We start from the raw sequence: 13,840 nt of genomic DNA on the forward strand, positions 1-13,840 counted from the left end.
AGTCACTATTAATAAATATTTAACTTTCTAGTGTGTTTTCAGGGATGTCTTAAGGTGTTTCGCTAACATGGTTGTTCACGTGTGACTGTCACTTGCAGCCCAGTCCATCGAGCAGCGGCTGATGAAGATTGATCACACAGCCATCCACCCACACTTACTTGATATGAAGATCGGACAAGGGAAATATGAACAAGGATTTTTCCCAAAGTTGCAATCGGATGTCTTGGCAACGGGACCCACTAATAACAAGTAAGCATGTTTTATTTTCTGGATGTGAAAGGAGGTTTCTCATGTAAAAGATTAACATCATTGTACAGTAGTCATAATTTTGGATGCCTTCTCACTAGTCTAATGAAACCTAGCAACTCTTTCAATTTCTGCTTTGTATGGGCTGCGACTTTTGAATTTATAGCTATGGTTTGGGTTATGTTAGAAAGTGTTACCTCTGGTTTTGGGAAGATTCGTGAGTACTGCTTTCTGTTGAGTGGTAAGTGTTGTGTCTTCTCATACATATTTGTAGTTTTGTTGTTGCTGGAGTAAATTTAAAATTAGTTTCTTTGCCATTTTACACTGAATAGGATAATTTGGAAACCCAGCCAAAATTCAGATTCTGAAAGCAATTTTGGTATTGAAACCTCCATACCATACTGCAGAATTAAATTAATGTCCGCTCTGTTCCTCTCTTTCTTTAGCTGTTATTATGTGACCCAAAGATTTTTATAGCTCTCTTGCAGTTTCCACGTTGGAATAACCTGGAACAATAACTTGTTGAGGGTGGAAATTATGTGGTTCCATATTTGAGTTTCTCTTCTGAGCCTGATAACGTTCTGTAGAGCAGTTTGATATGAAGGTGGGGTACCTATAGCTGTGGAATTGAGCATGGCATTACCTAGTTAATTGCCTAATGTAAAATGAGAACCTGGAGTACTCATACACTTTACATTTATACAATTATAATCTAAGGTAAGTGTTCTACATTACTTCTTTTTTTTTTTCCTTCATTTCTTCAAAACCCAGGATGAGGGGGCTTTTCTCCCCCTTCAAAAATGGAAGATCTGTGCATCTATGATTACTAGTTCCTGAAATTATTAGCTCAAGCCCTCACTTCCAGTTTTTGTAGCAAGCCAAAATGTGGGAGCACAGATAAATCCGAGAGCTCCAACAACTACGATTGTCCAAATGTTAAAGCTAGCTCTTGTTTTAGACATGTGCATGTACTCACACTGCTCTGAGCTCCTGTACAAGGTGCCCACTCAATTCTATTTATACACCCTTTGTGCACCCCCCGATAGCTAATTCCTTTTTAATAACCTACTAGGAAGAAGACTTGCAAATTATAAAATGTGTTTAAAGAGCTGAAATCTTTTAAAAGAGATTAAAAAAAAAAAAAAGCAAAACACAACCAAAAACCAAACAACAACAATAAAACCCCCACAACCAGAACAAGGAGTATATATTTCAAAGTTCCTTTGTTTGCAGTGTTCCTGTAAACAGAGACAAAAAATTTATGGGTAATGCTCCCTTGAGGAATGGAGGGTTTCTTCATCTTGTGGGATGCTGTGTTTAGCAGTCTGCCTCTAATCCTTATAGTGGGTTTCAGTTTTACAATGTCAGCAACAGTGCAAGCATGCTCAGTCTGCTCAAAGTTGCTTATATTTTCTGGATCTACTGCAGAATCTTAGTGAATCTATGAATAAGCATTAAAAAAAAATAGTATTCCTTGTGCCTGCCAAGTTGCTTCTGTTATATTGGCACCTGTCCTAAATTTTGACTTTAACTCCTTGATTTTAGATAGCTGGTTTTGGTCTTCAAATTGCAGCATGTTTCGGAATTTGTAAGTACCAAAATCTCATTACTTGCCACGAAGTGGTGTCAAAGTGACAAATGTTTGGAATTCCTCCAGTTGTATATTGCCAAAAAGGTTTGTAATTGGAAAATCTCAAGACCATCTGTTTATATCTTTCTGCTTCCTGGGTTTTTATGTGAGCAGCTGAGCGGACTCTCTATCTCATTTAAGACATGAAATTCTGCTGAATTTACACCCACATGTAAAGCAGATAGTCTTTTCATGCTCTCTGCAAATACAGCATAATTCTTCTGACCACAAAAACAATTGAAGTATAGCCTTCAATTAATTTGAATGTCCCAGTGCATGCTTCTTGGAGAGATGTTATACTTGCATATAGAACTGTGCCTTTGCATATAGGAATGGGGGAAGGGAACATTTCAACTCTGTTCCCTGGCGCTTCACATGTAGCTATTGTGTGTTCATAAAGTTAATGCAAAGGGTATTACAATGTAGCTGAGAATTATTTTTGCAAACTTCAGTTTTACGTAGCAAATTTTTTCTTGAATGTTGTAAGGAGGTGTATTTGCAGGGAAAAAAAAAAATCATTCCCGTACTCCAGTTGGTTGTTGTTGAACAGCAGCAAATAAACCAATTCAGAGCTGTTTTAATGAAAACCTGTCCTCACTGGCCAGCAGTCAGATTTTTATTGCTTTCATTTCTGGATAGATAATGTAACAAACATTATCACTAGAGCTCATAATGTAATGTTCCTTTCCTATAGTCAGGCAGAGCACTGAAGGGACCTCTGTCAGTTACTGGGCTGTTACATGTGTAATATATCTAAATCAATAATATAATGCAAAGACTGAACATTTTTAATTTGTTTAGTCCTACATCCTGTACATGATCCCAGAAAACCATGTTGCCTAGACAGGCAGAAATGGTGTTTGGGAGAGGAGTTGTCTGGTTCTGCTTGCAAAGGCTTGGGGACAGAGGGAAGGTTGACAGTCACATCGGATCAGTTCCACCTAAACGCAGCTGGAAACAAATGCTGATCACATTACCATGTGCAAGTGTTAAAACACCAAAGTCTGTCAGAGAAGTGAAGTCTGATAACATCTCATGTGTCAGCCCGCGGCCGTGCTCAGCAGCGCGCTTTGCCCCACTTCTGTCACCATGCTGCCTCCTCCCGCATCCCCCCAAGGTGTCCTCTGAAAGACTGGTCAAGGGGGTGAACCCGTGCTCCTCTGGCTCCAGCCAGTGTCACATTGCTTGCTGCTTTTCTCATCTGCTTGGTCATCTGCGGGCTGGGAGAGCCTCCTCTTACATCTGCTCATGCCCTGGACAAGCTGCAGGTGGATGCTTGGTGTCATTAGGGCTTTTCTTTACCTCTTCCCTTGTGGTGGTAAGGAAGTGTTGGTTTCTTGGAAGCAAGAACTTCATTGAAAGTAACTCCAAACTGCACTTTATTGAAAATAAATGAGAAGTTTAAAACCAAATAAATGGAAAAAAACAAACAACAACCAAACAAAAACCCGCAACACAAAACCACAAACACAAACGAACCAACCACAAAGCAAACAACCAACCAACCCCACCGCAGTGCAAACCCCCACCTCCATAAAACTGGAGAATAGGCAGTTTCCCTAATCATCTTTTTGACCAAAACTGCCAGAACATGGAAAGACATTAACTGCAGAATATGCAGATCTAAACTTCACCAAAAGGCGATAACTAGTGTGTCCGAATATTTCTAGAAATTAGAAGAAACATTTTTCCATACAGAATAGTTCATCCCCCACATCGTGGGAAGACCTTCAGAAGCTACACCCAGCAGCTGCAGCTTCCTCTGGGTACAAAAGTGACCTGTCCACCCTCCTCTAACCTCATAGTGCAGTGGCTGCTGCAGAAGTCCTCCTAGAAACTGTCCCAAGAGAAAACAGGCTGCAGTCCCATAAGCAGTTTCTCTATTTATCTGGAAATGAGCAGCCATTTCCAGAGTCTTCCTTTCCTTTTTCAAACCCCAGCACCACGTTCTGGTTTCTACATGTTCTCCTCTTCCTTCCCCGCGTGCGTTTTCTGCCAGGCTTTTAAAATCGTAGCAGGGACTCCACTGGCTGGTGCATTCGCAATGGTACAGGAAGGGAATTTGAATGATAAAAAGCCAAGCTACATAAACACTTCATGGTTGTTGATTAGCTAATTGTTAAATTAGGGTGAATATGCTTATACTGCAAAATTAAAACAATGAAACAAGCTGTGTTTTCAATCTAATTGATTACATTGTAACTTAATTTGTACTAAGAAGCTTGATAAATGATGTTAAATATTGCAGAGGAAAACAGATTGCCAAGCAAGCATAGGAAACATATTTGCATTCTGGCAAATTGTAGTGAATGCCTGCAAAGAACAACTGAACTGATTTTTATTTTGGTTTTCAAAGGAAGGTTTTTCTTTGTTATGCATTTATGAAATGTCTTAAATGATCCTTTTTTTTTTTTTCCCCCTTTCTCTTTGTTTAGCCATGTTTTCCCCTCCTCCTTTATCTGCGCCCTGCTTTCCTCCTTGCTTCCTCCCCTGACCAGCCTATTTCTCCTTTCCTCCCCTGGCCACTTCTCTCTCCTGAGCCCTCTCGCTTGTATCTTTCTGTCTGTCCTCTCTGTCCTACCTGACCTGCAGCAGTCCTCAAATGAGGGCGCAGTCCGAATCTTCAAGCCCAGATCCCGCTGTATGCGGCCTCCTGCCCTCAGGCTTTAGCTAAAAGTGATGTGTTATTCTTACCCTTAAAGCAGATTTCAAAAGTACTTGATTGCATTCTCCAGGCATTTGTTCCTGTGCTGTATCTTGCTGACATCACCACTGTGTCAGTATTTATTTGTGAAATTAGGGCATTGGAAGTGTATGAAATTGGTTCCTTTTTGTGTTCCAGTTTATGACACAATGCGTGGCCTCTGTCACCAGTGACCCCTTCAAGTTGTGAACTGCTCAAGGATTATCTGGCCGCTACCTTGGCTCTCTTAATTTTTTAATAGGACTGCTATTTGCTTATTCACCAATATTAACATTGGTTAATGTTTTTAAAGAAAATATTTTACACATATATATAATGCCAAGAGGTATCCTTTTGCTGAATCTCTGTGTGATGATAGAATTCATTCTGGCTTTAAATTATTTTTTGTGTGGGAAATTGTCTCTTGTACTGAGTGCTTTATATTATACGTGCTTTTTCTACCTCTCTGCATGTTGGGTACTGTTTTAAGGCTGACTGTCTTTAATGAAGTGTGTTGGGTTTTTTAAAAATTTCTTTAATTTCTTAATCAAGCCAAACAATTGCACTTTCAAGTAGTATGGAGTAGCATCTCTGCAGTGCATCTAAATGAGTGAGAAATGAGTCAGCAATGAGCCGTCCACACGCAACACTGGCGTCATTTAAACTTGGCAAGAAGTAAAAGCTTACCTCTTAAGTATAAAAAATCTGAAACAAGACAATACATTAGGTAACTTAGTATAGCAAACCACTGACAGGTGCAATGAAAATATTAACTACTTGTATTCAAATATATTTGTTTTAAAGTATAAAGTGTGACTGAATTTGATAATCTGTGCTTAAAAATGGTTCCTAAAATAGGAGCCACATGCTATGGGGACCTGGAACTTGATGAGCACATCTCCTGTGTGCTGATCCTCTGCTCAGCTAGTGCAAGGCAGTAAAAGGGCAATTAGCTCACTTCAGCTAATACATAATTTTAAAATAACTATGCAGGATAAAGTTCACAGGGAAAAATATGTGTCGAATCCTTGCATCCTATATTCTATTTACTCTCCCGTGAACAGTGTTACTGTCTCAAGCGAGTTTGTGAACTAAATACCGTTTATGACAGTGGTTCATCAGAGACTAAGGGGTGATGCTGGCAAACTGCCACCGCTGTTCCTTGCAGAGGAGGGTTGTTGTGGGTACCACTCTTTTAAATCACTTATTTTCATATAATCTGATGAGACAGCCTGTCAGTCCAAGACCACTCTCTGCTCATTTTTGTCCACCCAATCAGCAGTTTAGAATGTTTCCTGAGCAGAGATGGAGAAGGTGCATTAGTCTCTATTTGAGCCTTTGTTCTCCTCACCATGGAGCAGTGTGTGCAGAACAGATGGACAGTGCAGAACACATCCCCTGTCAGACCACCCATGATCAGGTGGAGCTTTTTAATTTGCTCGATCCAAAGTGTATTTGACTTGAAATCTCTGTGTCAAACTGCTCCTGAACCCAAGCAGATTACATTATTGCAGTACAGCATGGACAGTCTCTGGTGTGAGGCTGCTCTTTTGCTAGATTGGCTTCTGATATCAAAGATAGCTTGGATGCTATCTTACCATTTTTATTACAGAAATTAAGCATCACAGGTTGTGTCATCTTTTCCAAGTGTCGCCTTTACATTTCTTCCAAGGTCTGCAAACCTATTCCAATGCTTGATGGGTCTAATTTGATATTAAACAATACCGACTTCCTTGTCTTCATGTTAAAAGGGTCTTGGATGGAAATATCTTCATTCCATTCCTCTATCCTGAACACAGTCTTCCCTGGTCCCTCCTTTGAAATATCACTGCTTTTTTGCAGTCCCTGGAGGTGAAAACCATTCATCTTTGGACACGGGAGTTAGATATGGGCAGACAACCAAATTGAGCCCTTTCTCCCTTCTCCCCATAAGCACCTTGTCCCTGGGCTCCCCGCAACACAGAGCCCGAGCTGCAGCTGCTTCATCCCCAGAGACCTGGTGCTTATAGCAATGTGTCCACTGCAAGGAATACATGAAATATGCCAGCAGTCCATGCTCATGGCTCTACAGGCAAAAAATAAAGGGGAGAAGGCATTTTTTGGGTCAGCTGATGGAAGGGCCGGGAGAGACATTCATGTGGGATGTCAGCAACACAAGAGGAGATGGTGTGTGGTCACTGGGGAGGACTTTTACCCCCCTTAGAATCACTTTGAGTGACCAAAGGGAGAGACAGAGAAATTTCAAGTGCAATCTCTGCTGATGAGGAGGTTGGGAATGGTTATTGTGATACTGAAGCGTTATTTTGGGAAAATTCTATGTGGCCCAGTAAAGAAAAGGCTTTAAAAGATTTAGCTGCTTAATCCTGCTTATCTGCTGTTAGATCTTCAGAAAATCTCCCAGAGAGATTCAGAGCGACATCCGAATGCTCAGACCTCACCCAACGCCCCAGCAGCTCCCTCTTCCCTGAGAAGGTGGGGAAGAGGGAACATGCAGCTCACTACATGTGTAATTACTCCAGCTAATGAGCAGCAGTCTTTTTTCATAAATGGCCAATGATCTTTACGTTTGCACACTGAAACTGTTCAAATAGTTCTTCCTAATAATCTGAAGAGTGATCTGTGCTTTCTCCCAGATGGAGTACAAGGCTGAAATTAACTGAAAATGCTTTAATGATGGTGTATTACTTGTAATTATTCTGTGGCTTTTATTCTGTTTTCACTTTCAGTGAGACATATTCCCTCAAAGGACACTTATAGCAATTCTTTAATCTTCCAGTAACTGCAGAAATGCAGGTGGAGAGACATCAAAGCTTTGTCTGGGATTCAGAAAATATCATATAAATAGGAGCAGAAAAATACCACATGGATAATATTGGATCTATATCTTAAACTTCTAGTGTGTTATTGGCATTTTATTGTGTGAAATCTAAGTGTGGTACTAACCTGCAATAAATTGAAGGTCTCCAGAGCCAGGTGGCGAAAGTCACTTTTATGATTCCTATCCTCTGTTCAAGTGGGTGCTTTATCTGCTGCATTTCTACTTGTTGAGCTTATTAAAATGAAGGGTTTTATTTCTCCCGTCTCAGTCATCTAGTGAAGCGTTGGGAGTTGCTTCTGAAAAAAAAATAAAGTGACAACTTACTAAAGTCATGGGCTGGATATTTTTAAGACTTCTGAGGAAGTGCAAAGACACTTATGTCAGTAATGTATTCCTCTGAGAAGATATCAGAGTTTGCTGTGCAGACACCTATCAGGCTGGTTGTTTTTTGGTTATTAGAGACTTGAGGCTATGTTGCTTTAAAAATAAATTTCTTGTCATATGGGACGGCAAGGTGCTGAACCATAGTCACATGCAAACCCAGATGTTTATTTCTTCCTTTGCACTTATTTTCTTGGCATTATTTGGAAGGTAGGGAGGGATTTTGATTCTGACCATAAAAACTGTCAATCCTGTGACTCTTTTTTTTGGTCCTTTTTACCTGTGCATTTAGCCAAAATTTGGTCTTTAGTGACCTCACAGGAGGAATTGGTGCAGATAAGTATATGTATGCAAAGTCTTTCTCTCTGGAAAAAGGAAGGTTTGCTACCAGGGCTCAGGTCCCTGCACTTCTCTTGGGTCAGGTTGTCCTCCCTGTGCATCCCTGACAGCTTGACAGACATGTCAGGACTCAAGACCAGCTCTGTGCAAGGGCTTCCTCCTCCAGACCTGTATCTGCCTACGTGTCACCAGCTGAAAGTCCTCGCCCAAGCAGTTCAGATCCCAGATCCTATTTGTGTATGCTCCTGTTTGGGGTGCACACAGAAATAGACGGGTTTGGGATCTGGAGACATTGTCCTTGCCAATACCACTGGTGTGAAGGGGCTCACCAAGCACACGCTCCTGCCTCTGATGTTTCCCTCTGTATAGACCTATTAAAGGCAGAGAACCCCAATCCCCAGGGGCTCTGCCTGTTGATCACAGCTCCTGTAGAAAAAAGCCATGTCACAGCAGTCCTTCTGGCGTGGTGCCCAGTAGGGACACTTCAGTCTGGAGTACAGGGGCCAGGACAGAGACAGGTGTTGCAGGGTCCCTTTGACTCAAGTACCAAGGTTGGGGAATGTGGGGTGTTGTTTTCCTGGTCTTTTTAAAAAAAATTTATTTATTTATTTATTTTCCCTCCTTTTTTCCTTTTTCCCTCTTCTTTTCCCCCCTTTTCCCCTCTTCTTTTCCCCCCCTTCCCCCTTCCTTCTTTCCCCCCCTTCCCCCTTCCTTCTTTCCCCCCCTTCCCCCTTCCTTCTTTTCCCCCCCTTCCCCCTTCCTTCTTTTCCCCCCCTTCCCCCTTCCTTCTTTTCCCCCCTTCCCCCTTCCTTCTTTTCCCCCCTTCCCCCTTCCTTCTTTCCCCCCCTTCCCCCTTCCTTCTTTCCCCCCCTTCCCCCTTCCTTCTTTTCCCCCCCTTCCCCCTTCCTTCTTTTCCCCCCCTTCCCCCTTCCTTCTTTTCCCCCCCTTCCCCCTTCCTTCTTTTCCCCCCTTCCCCCTTCCTTCTTTTCCCCCCTTCCCCCTTCCTTCTTTCCCCCCCTTCCCCCTTCCTTCTTTTCCCCCCCTTCCCCCTTCCTTCTTTTCCCCCCCTTCCCCCTTCCTTCTTTTCCCCCCCTTCCCCCTTCCTTCTTTTCCCCCCCTTCCCCCTTCCTTCTTTTCCCCCCCTTCCCCCTTCCTTCTTTTCCCCCCCTTCCCCCTTCCTTCTTTTCCCCCCTTCCCCCTTCCTTCTTTTCCCCCCTTCCCCCTTCCTTCTTTTCCCCCCTTCCCCCTTCTTTCATTTCCCCCCCTTCCCCCTTCTTTCATTTCCCCCCCTTCCCCCTTCTTTCATTTCCCCCCCTTCCCCCTTCTTTCATTTCCCCCCCTTCCCCCTTCTTTCATTTCCCCCCCTTCCTTTGTTTCCCCCCCCTTCCTTTGTTTCCCCCCCCTTCCTTTGTTTCCCCCCCCTTCCTTTGTTTCCCCCCCCTTCCTTTGTTCCCCCCCCTTTTTCTTTCTTTCTCCCCCCCTTTTTCTTTCTTTCTCCCCCCCCTTTTTCTTTCTTTCTCCCCCCCCTTTTTCTTTCTTTCTCCCCCCCCTTTTTCTTTCTTTCTCCCCCCCCTTTTTCTTTCTTTCTCCCCCCCTTTTTTCTTTCTTTCCTTCCACCCCGCTTTCTTCTTTTTCCCCTCCCTTTTTTCCTTTCCCTCCCTTTTTTCCTTTCCTTTCCTTCCCTCCTTCCTTCCTCTCTTCCTTCCCTCCCTCTTTCTTTTTCATTTTCCAGATTTCGGTTATCCCTTCAAACTCTGCTGAGTGGTTTCCTCCCATAGGTAGAGCCTCATTCATACATCCCACCAGGCGCTGGAGCTGGAGCGCTGCCCTGGGCAGGCTTTGTGTTCTGTTTCGCCTCAGTTTTGCTCCTTATCTTCCAAGTGCAGGAGAGAGGCAGAACAGATGACTTAATGAAGTGACAGAAAGATTGTAAACTTAAAGACTTTTCTTTTTTTTAACTGTATGTTAAAGATATTTTTCATTTTAATAAACACAACCGCAGTAATAAAGTAATACCATTCTGAAGATGTAGTCTTCATGTGCATTAAGATACTAATTTTTAATGCTTGATAGGTTGCTTTATACAGTGTTGTTTCAGCTTTCTTTCATAAATAATGTATTAACTTATTTACTGTCTGCACCAGTTGAGCATTTTTGTTTTCAAGGATGCAACAGAAGTCTATGCTATTATTAGAAACTCTACAATCAGACTAGAAATTCCTCAGGACAGAGTTATCTTGTTTTGTGTTTTGTTATAATATCTGGCATAAAGGAGTTTGGACACTTGGGAGCTTTAAGGTGGTTTAGTTTGAAGCCTGATTACCAAGTGGCTTCTTTCAGGCAACAGCATCTGATGAGGAAGAAATTCAACTGGACACATAGGAGCATGTAGCAAAAACTTCAGGCTTTCCGTGGTGTTTATAAACGTGATGCAAACAAGATATGGTGAAGATAGCAACGTGATTAATCCCAGAAAGTCAGTATTGTTTGTTACCTTTAAAAATAGATGTACTTACTATCACAGTACTTACTATTGCAATGACGCAAGATTCTCTGAAATAATTCCTGGAAGTGCTGCAGAAAGTGCAAAAAGGAGAAGTTACCACCTTTCACAAAAGAGAAAAAATTTAGAAGTTGTTGCTTAAAATACATCTTTGTATTTTGTTTGTTCCTATGGACGCTACTTTTACCAAACTTCAGCAAACGTAGAAAACAAGGATGTTATTGGGTAACCAAGCACAACAGTTTTCCCAGTGGTGGCATCAATGATCTGCATTTTGGGGACACAGGATCTCTGGCTGGAGACCCTGGCAGGCCGTGAGCATGTTTCTATCAGGGGTTTGTCCCCTGGGTGCATGCTGGCATGTCACCACCCGTCGCTTTCCCATGGGAGCTCGGGTGCCAGCTTGCAACCTCCAAGCTTGCACTTTCATGTCTTCCTCTGCTTTCCTTTCCAATATTTCCCACTCATGCGTGTCTTCCCTCTTTCTGACTCCCCAGCCGCTGGGCCAGCCGCAGCGCGACCACACAGCGGAGGAAGGACCGCCTGCGGCAGCACTCAGAACACATCGGGCTGGACAACGATTTGAGGGAGGTAGGTGGCATCATCTGCCTGTCATCCAGGAGATGCACTTTAGACAAACGGCGTGCTGTTGCGTCAAGCGGTTTTGTTGCTACCGTGAGGTTTGTGGGGGTCTCTGCCGCCATTTTGTGTAGATGCTGCGTGTCACAGATCACAGAATGTTTGGGATTGGAAGGGACCTCGAAAGATCATCTAGTCCAATCCCTCTGCCAGAGCAGGAACACCTAGATGAGGTTACACAGGAATGTGTCCAGGTGGGTTTTGAATGTCTCCGGAGGAGGAGACTCCACAACCCCCCTGGGCAGCCTGTTCCAGTGCTCTGTCACCCTTACTGAGAAGAAGTTTCTTCTCAAATTTAAATGGAACCTTTTGTGTTCCAGTTTGAACCCATTACCCCTTGTCCTATCATTGGTTGTCACCAAGAAGAGCCTGGCTCCATCCTCGTGACACTCAACCTTTATATATTTATAAACATTAATGAAGTTACCCCTCAGTCTTCTCTTCTCCAAACTAAAGAGACCCAGCTCCCTCAGCCTTTCCTCATAAGGGAGGTGCTCCACTCCCTTAATCATCTTCGTTGCCCTACGCTGGACCCTCTCCATCAGTTCCCTGTCCTTCTGGAACTGAGGGGCCCAGAACTGGACACAGTATTCCAGATGTGGTCTCACCAGGGCAGAGTAGAGGGGAAGGAGAACCTCTCTCAACCTACTAACCACCCCCCTTCTAATACACCCCAGGATGCCAAGATGCCTGTATAGGTTGTACAACTTCAAATTGCACAACAGAAATCAAATGCTTTTATTATTTTGGAATAAGATAGCCTGTTTGTCACTAGGAAAGTGGCTTATTTGCTGACATAGACCCCAGTCACATAACCACACACAGAGAGCAGAGCCCTGGTGGCTCCCTGCATGAAGCTGCCCAGCTCTGGACAGAGTGAAGGTCTCCGCAAAAGTCAAGTCCTGGAATAAATGTCAGCGCTGTAGAGGAGAATGGAGCAGGACTTTTTTCTGGTTTAAAGGAATTTTTTTTTCTCTTTGTCTTACGTAGATTCCTGACATGAGTAAGCCTATTTGAAAGGTTAAGACTTTGGGGCCTTTCTATGCCTAAAGCTTGGAAACTCCCATGCATCTTGTAAATGTCAGTCACATACACGCATTTCTTTCCCATTTTTTGTCAGTTTTTCGTCCTTCGTTAAGTATTTTCTGCCATATTTTTCTGTTTATGTCCATGTGCTTCTTTTGTATGTCACTAGCAAAAATAAAACATATGTGCTGTTTTGTGGTAAATCTTGCTGGATAATATTGGCCAGTGTTGGCATTTGCACTCTGAAAGGACCTGAACTGATGAGTAGACTCTTGAACCGCAGCTTTGCATATTTCATGGAAATGCAGCAAAACAGCACTTGTACATGTTTGCTATTTTTGCTGACGTGGCTTTGCAGGTATATTTTAAGCATTGCCTCTTGTGTGTATCTCACCAGAGCCTTTTCAATACTTTGTCATGTATTTACTTTCTTCTTCTTTTTTTTTTTTTTGGCTGTGGATCATATGCATGCTTCTTTTGCTTTGTCTCCTCTTCCTTTCTGGCTGTTCTGCCATTGTGGCATCTGCCTCCTCTTAGCCATCGGAGGAGCTTTTGCTTCGTCAGAACTCAATGGCCTTCTGGGAGTGGGATCAGGGACCACCCCCTCCTGCACGGCCTCCTAAAAAATCCTTCTCTGAATGCTGCCTGGTATGTTTTAGTTTTTCTTGTTGGATGCTGCTTTTGAGATATTAGCATGCGGAACCACTGTCATTGCTGCGTCTCAAACCTCTCCCTTTCTTGTAGAGTATGGGCACGTCCCTGTAGCTTTTGGAAGTGTGGTTATAATCGGAAAAGTAGCTGGAAATCAGCTCTAGGCTTCCACATCAGCTCCCTGGCAAACATGAGGGCTCCAAAGCTGAACGATGTTTTGCTTCGTTTATTCCTGTGTTCCTCACCTGGCAATTCAGCTCAGGGTGTCAAATCCAAAAAGCGTTGCTTTCTGACTGCTGGGTTGTCACGTCCCAGTGTGGAAGACAGTGGAGGTGTGTGGATGCTGATGAACAGACAAAGGGCAATCAACTGGATCTTTCATTCCACTCTTATTCTTCTCTTGAACTTACCAGAGTTCATAATTTTTTATTTTTGACTTGAATATAATAAGATATACAATGAATAAAGTAAGGCTATCCGTGTTTTGTACTCTTCAGACTATAACCGCACTTTGCATTTTATTTATCCCTTTACATTTAAAAAGAAATATGAGATATCCTAGTTATGCATTTTTAGATATATATTCCCTGTATTACTTTTTCACTGGTTTTGTTGCTAATTTTTACAGTGAGTTAGATGGAAGTCACTTAAGCGATTGCTTGCTGAACAACACGCTTTCATCATCTGTGATTTTTTTCAATTCCCACATGTAGTTTTTCAACTATTTTTGAAGTCCTTACAGTATCAGTGAAACTGCAATTACCTAGCTGAGCACTTTCGTTAAACACAGCTTCCCATGGCAGAACCCAATGTTCTCATTTGACCTGTGAGACTGATGTTAAGTGGTTCATGTCCAAATTTTATATTGAAAAAATCCAAGTGTGTCAGAAAAACTGTACTTTCCCATTACAAAAAAAAAAAAAA

General features: G+C 42.6%; 1 protein-coding gene across 5 annotated transcripts in view; it reads left to right on the plus strand.

The window, feature by feature from the left end:
- The window catches only part of DENND5B (DENN domain containing 5B), a 119,929-nt gene that overhangs the window by 81,086 nt on the left and 25,003 nt on the right, over nucleotides 1-13,840 (plus strand). For 3 of the 5 annotated variants that reach the window (XM_065035093.1, XM_065035114.1, XM_065035104.1), the window contains 2 exons: nucleotides 99-249; nucleotides 11,098-11,191. In XM_065035093.1, the coding sequence (XP_064891165.1) occupies nucleotides 99-249; nucleotides 11,098-11,191 (245 nt within the window). Of the gene's footprint in view, nucleotides 1-98; nucleotides 250-11,097; nucleotides 11,192-12,802; nucleotides 12,914-13,840 lie in introns of all 5 variants that reach the window. The other 2 variants (XM_065035135.1, XM_065035126.1) reach the window with 1 other exon arrangement.

This window comes from Columba livia, chromosome 1, assembly GCF_036013475.1.
Source record: "Columba livia isolate bColLiv1 breed racing homer chromosome 1, bColLiv1.pat.W.v2, whole genome shotgun sequence".
Classification (NCBI taxonomy): Eukaryota; Metazoa; Chordata; class Aves; order Columbiformes; family Columbidae; genus Columba; species Columba livia.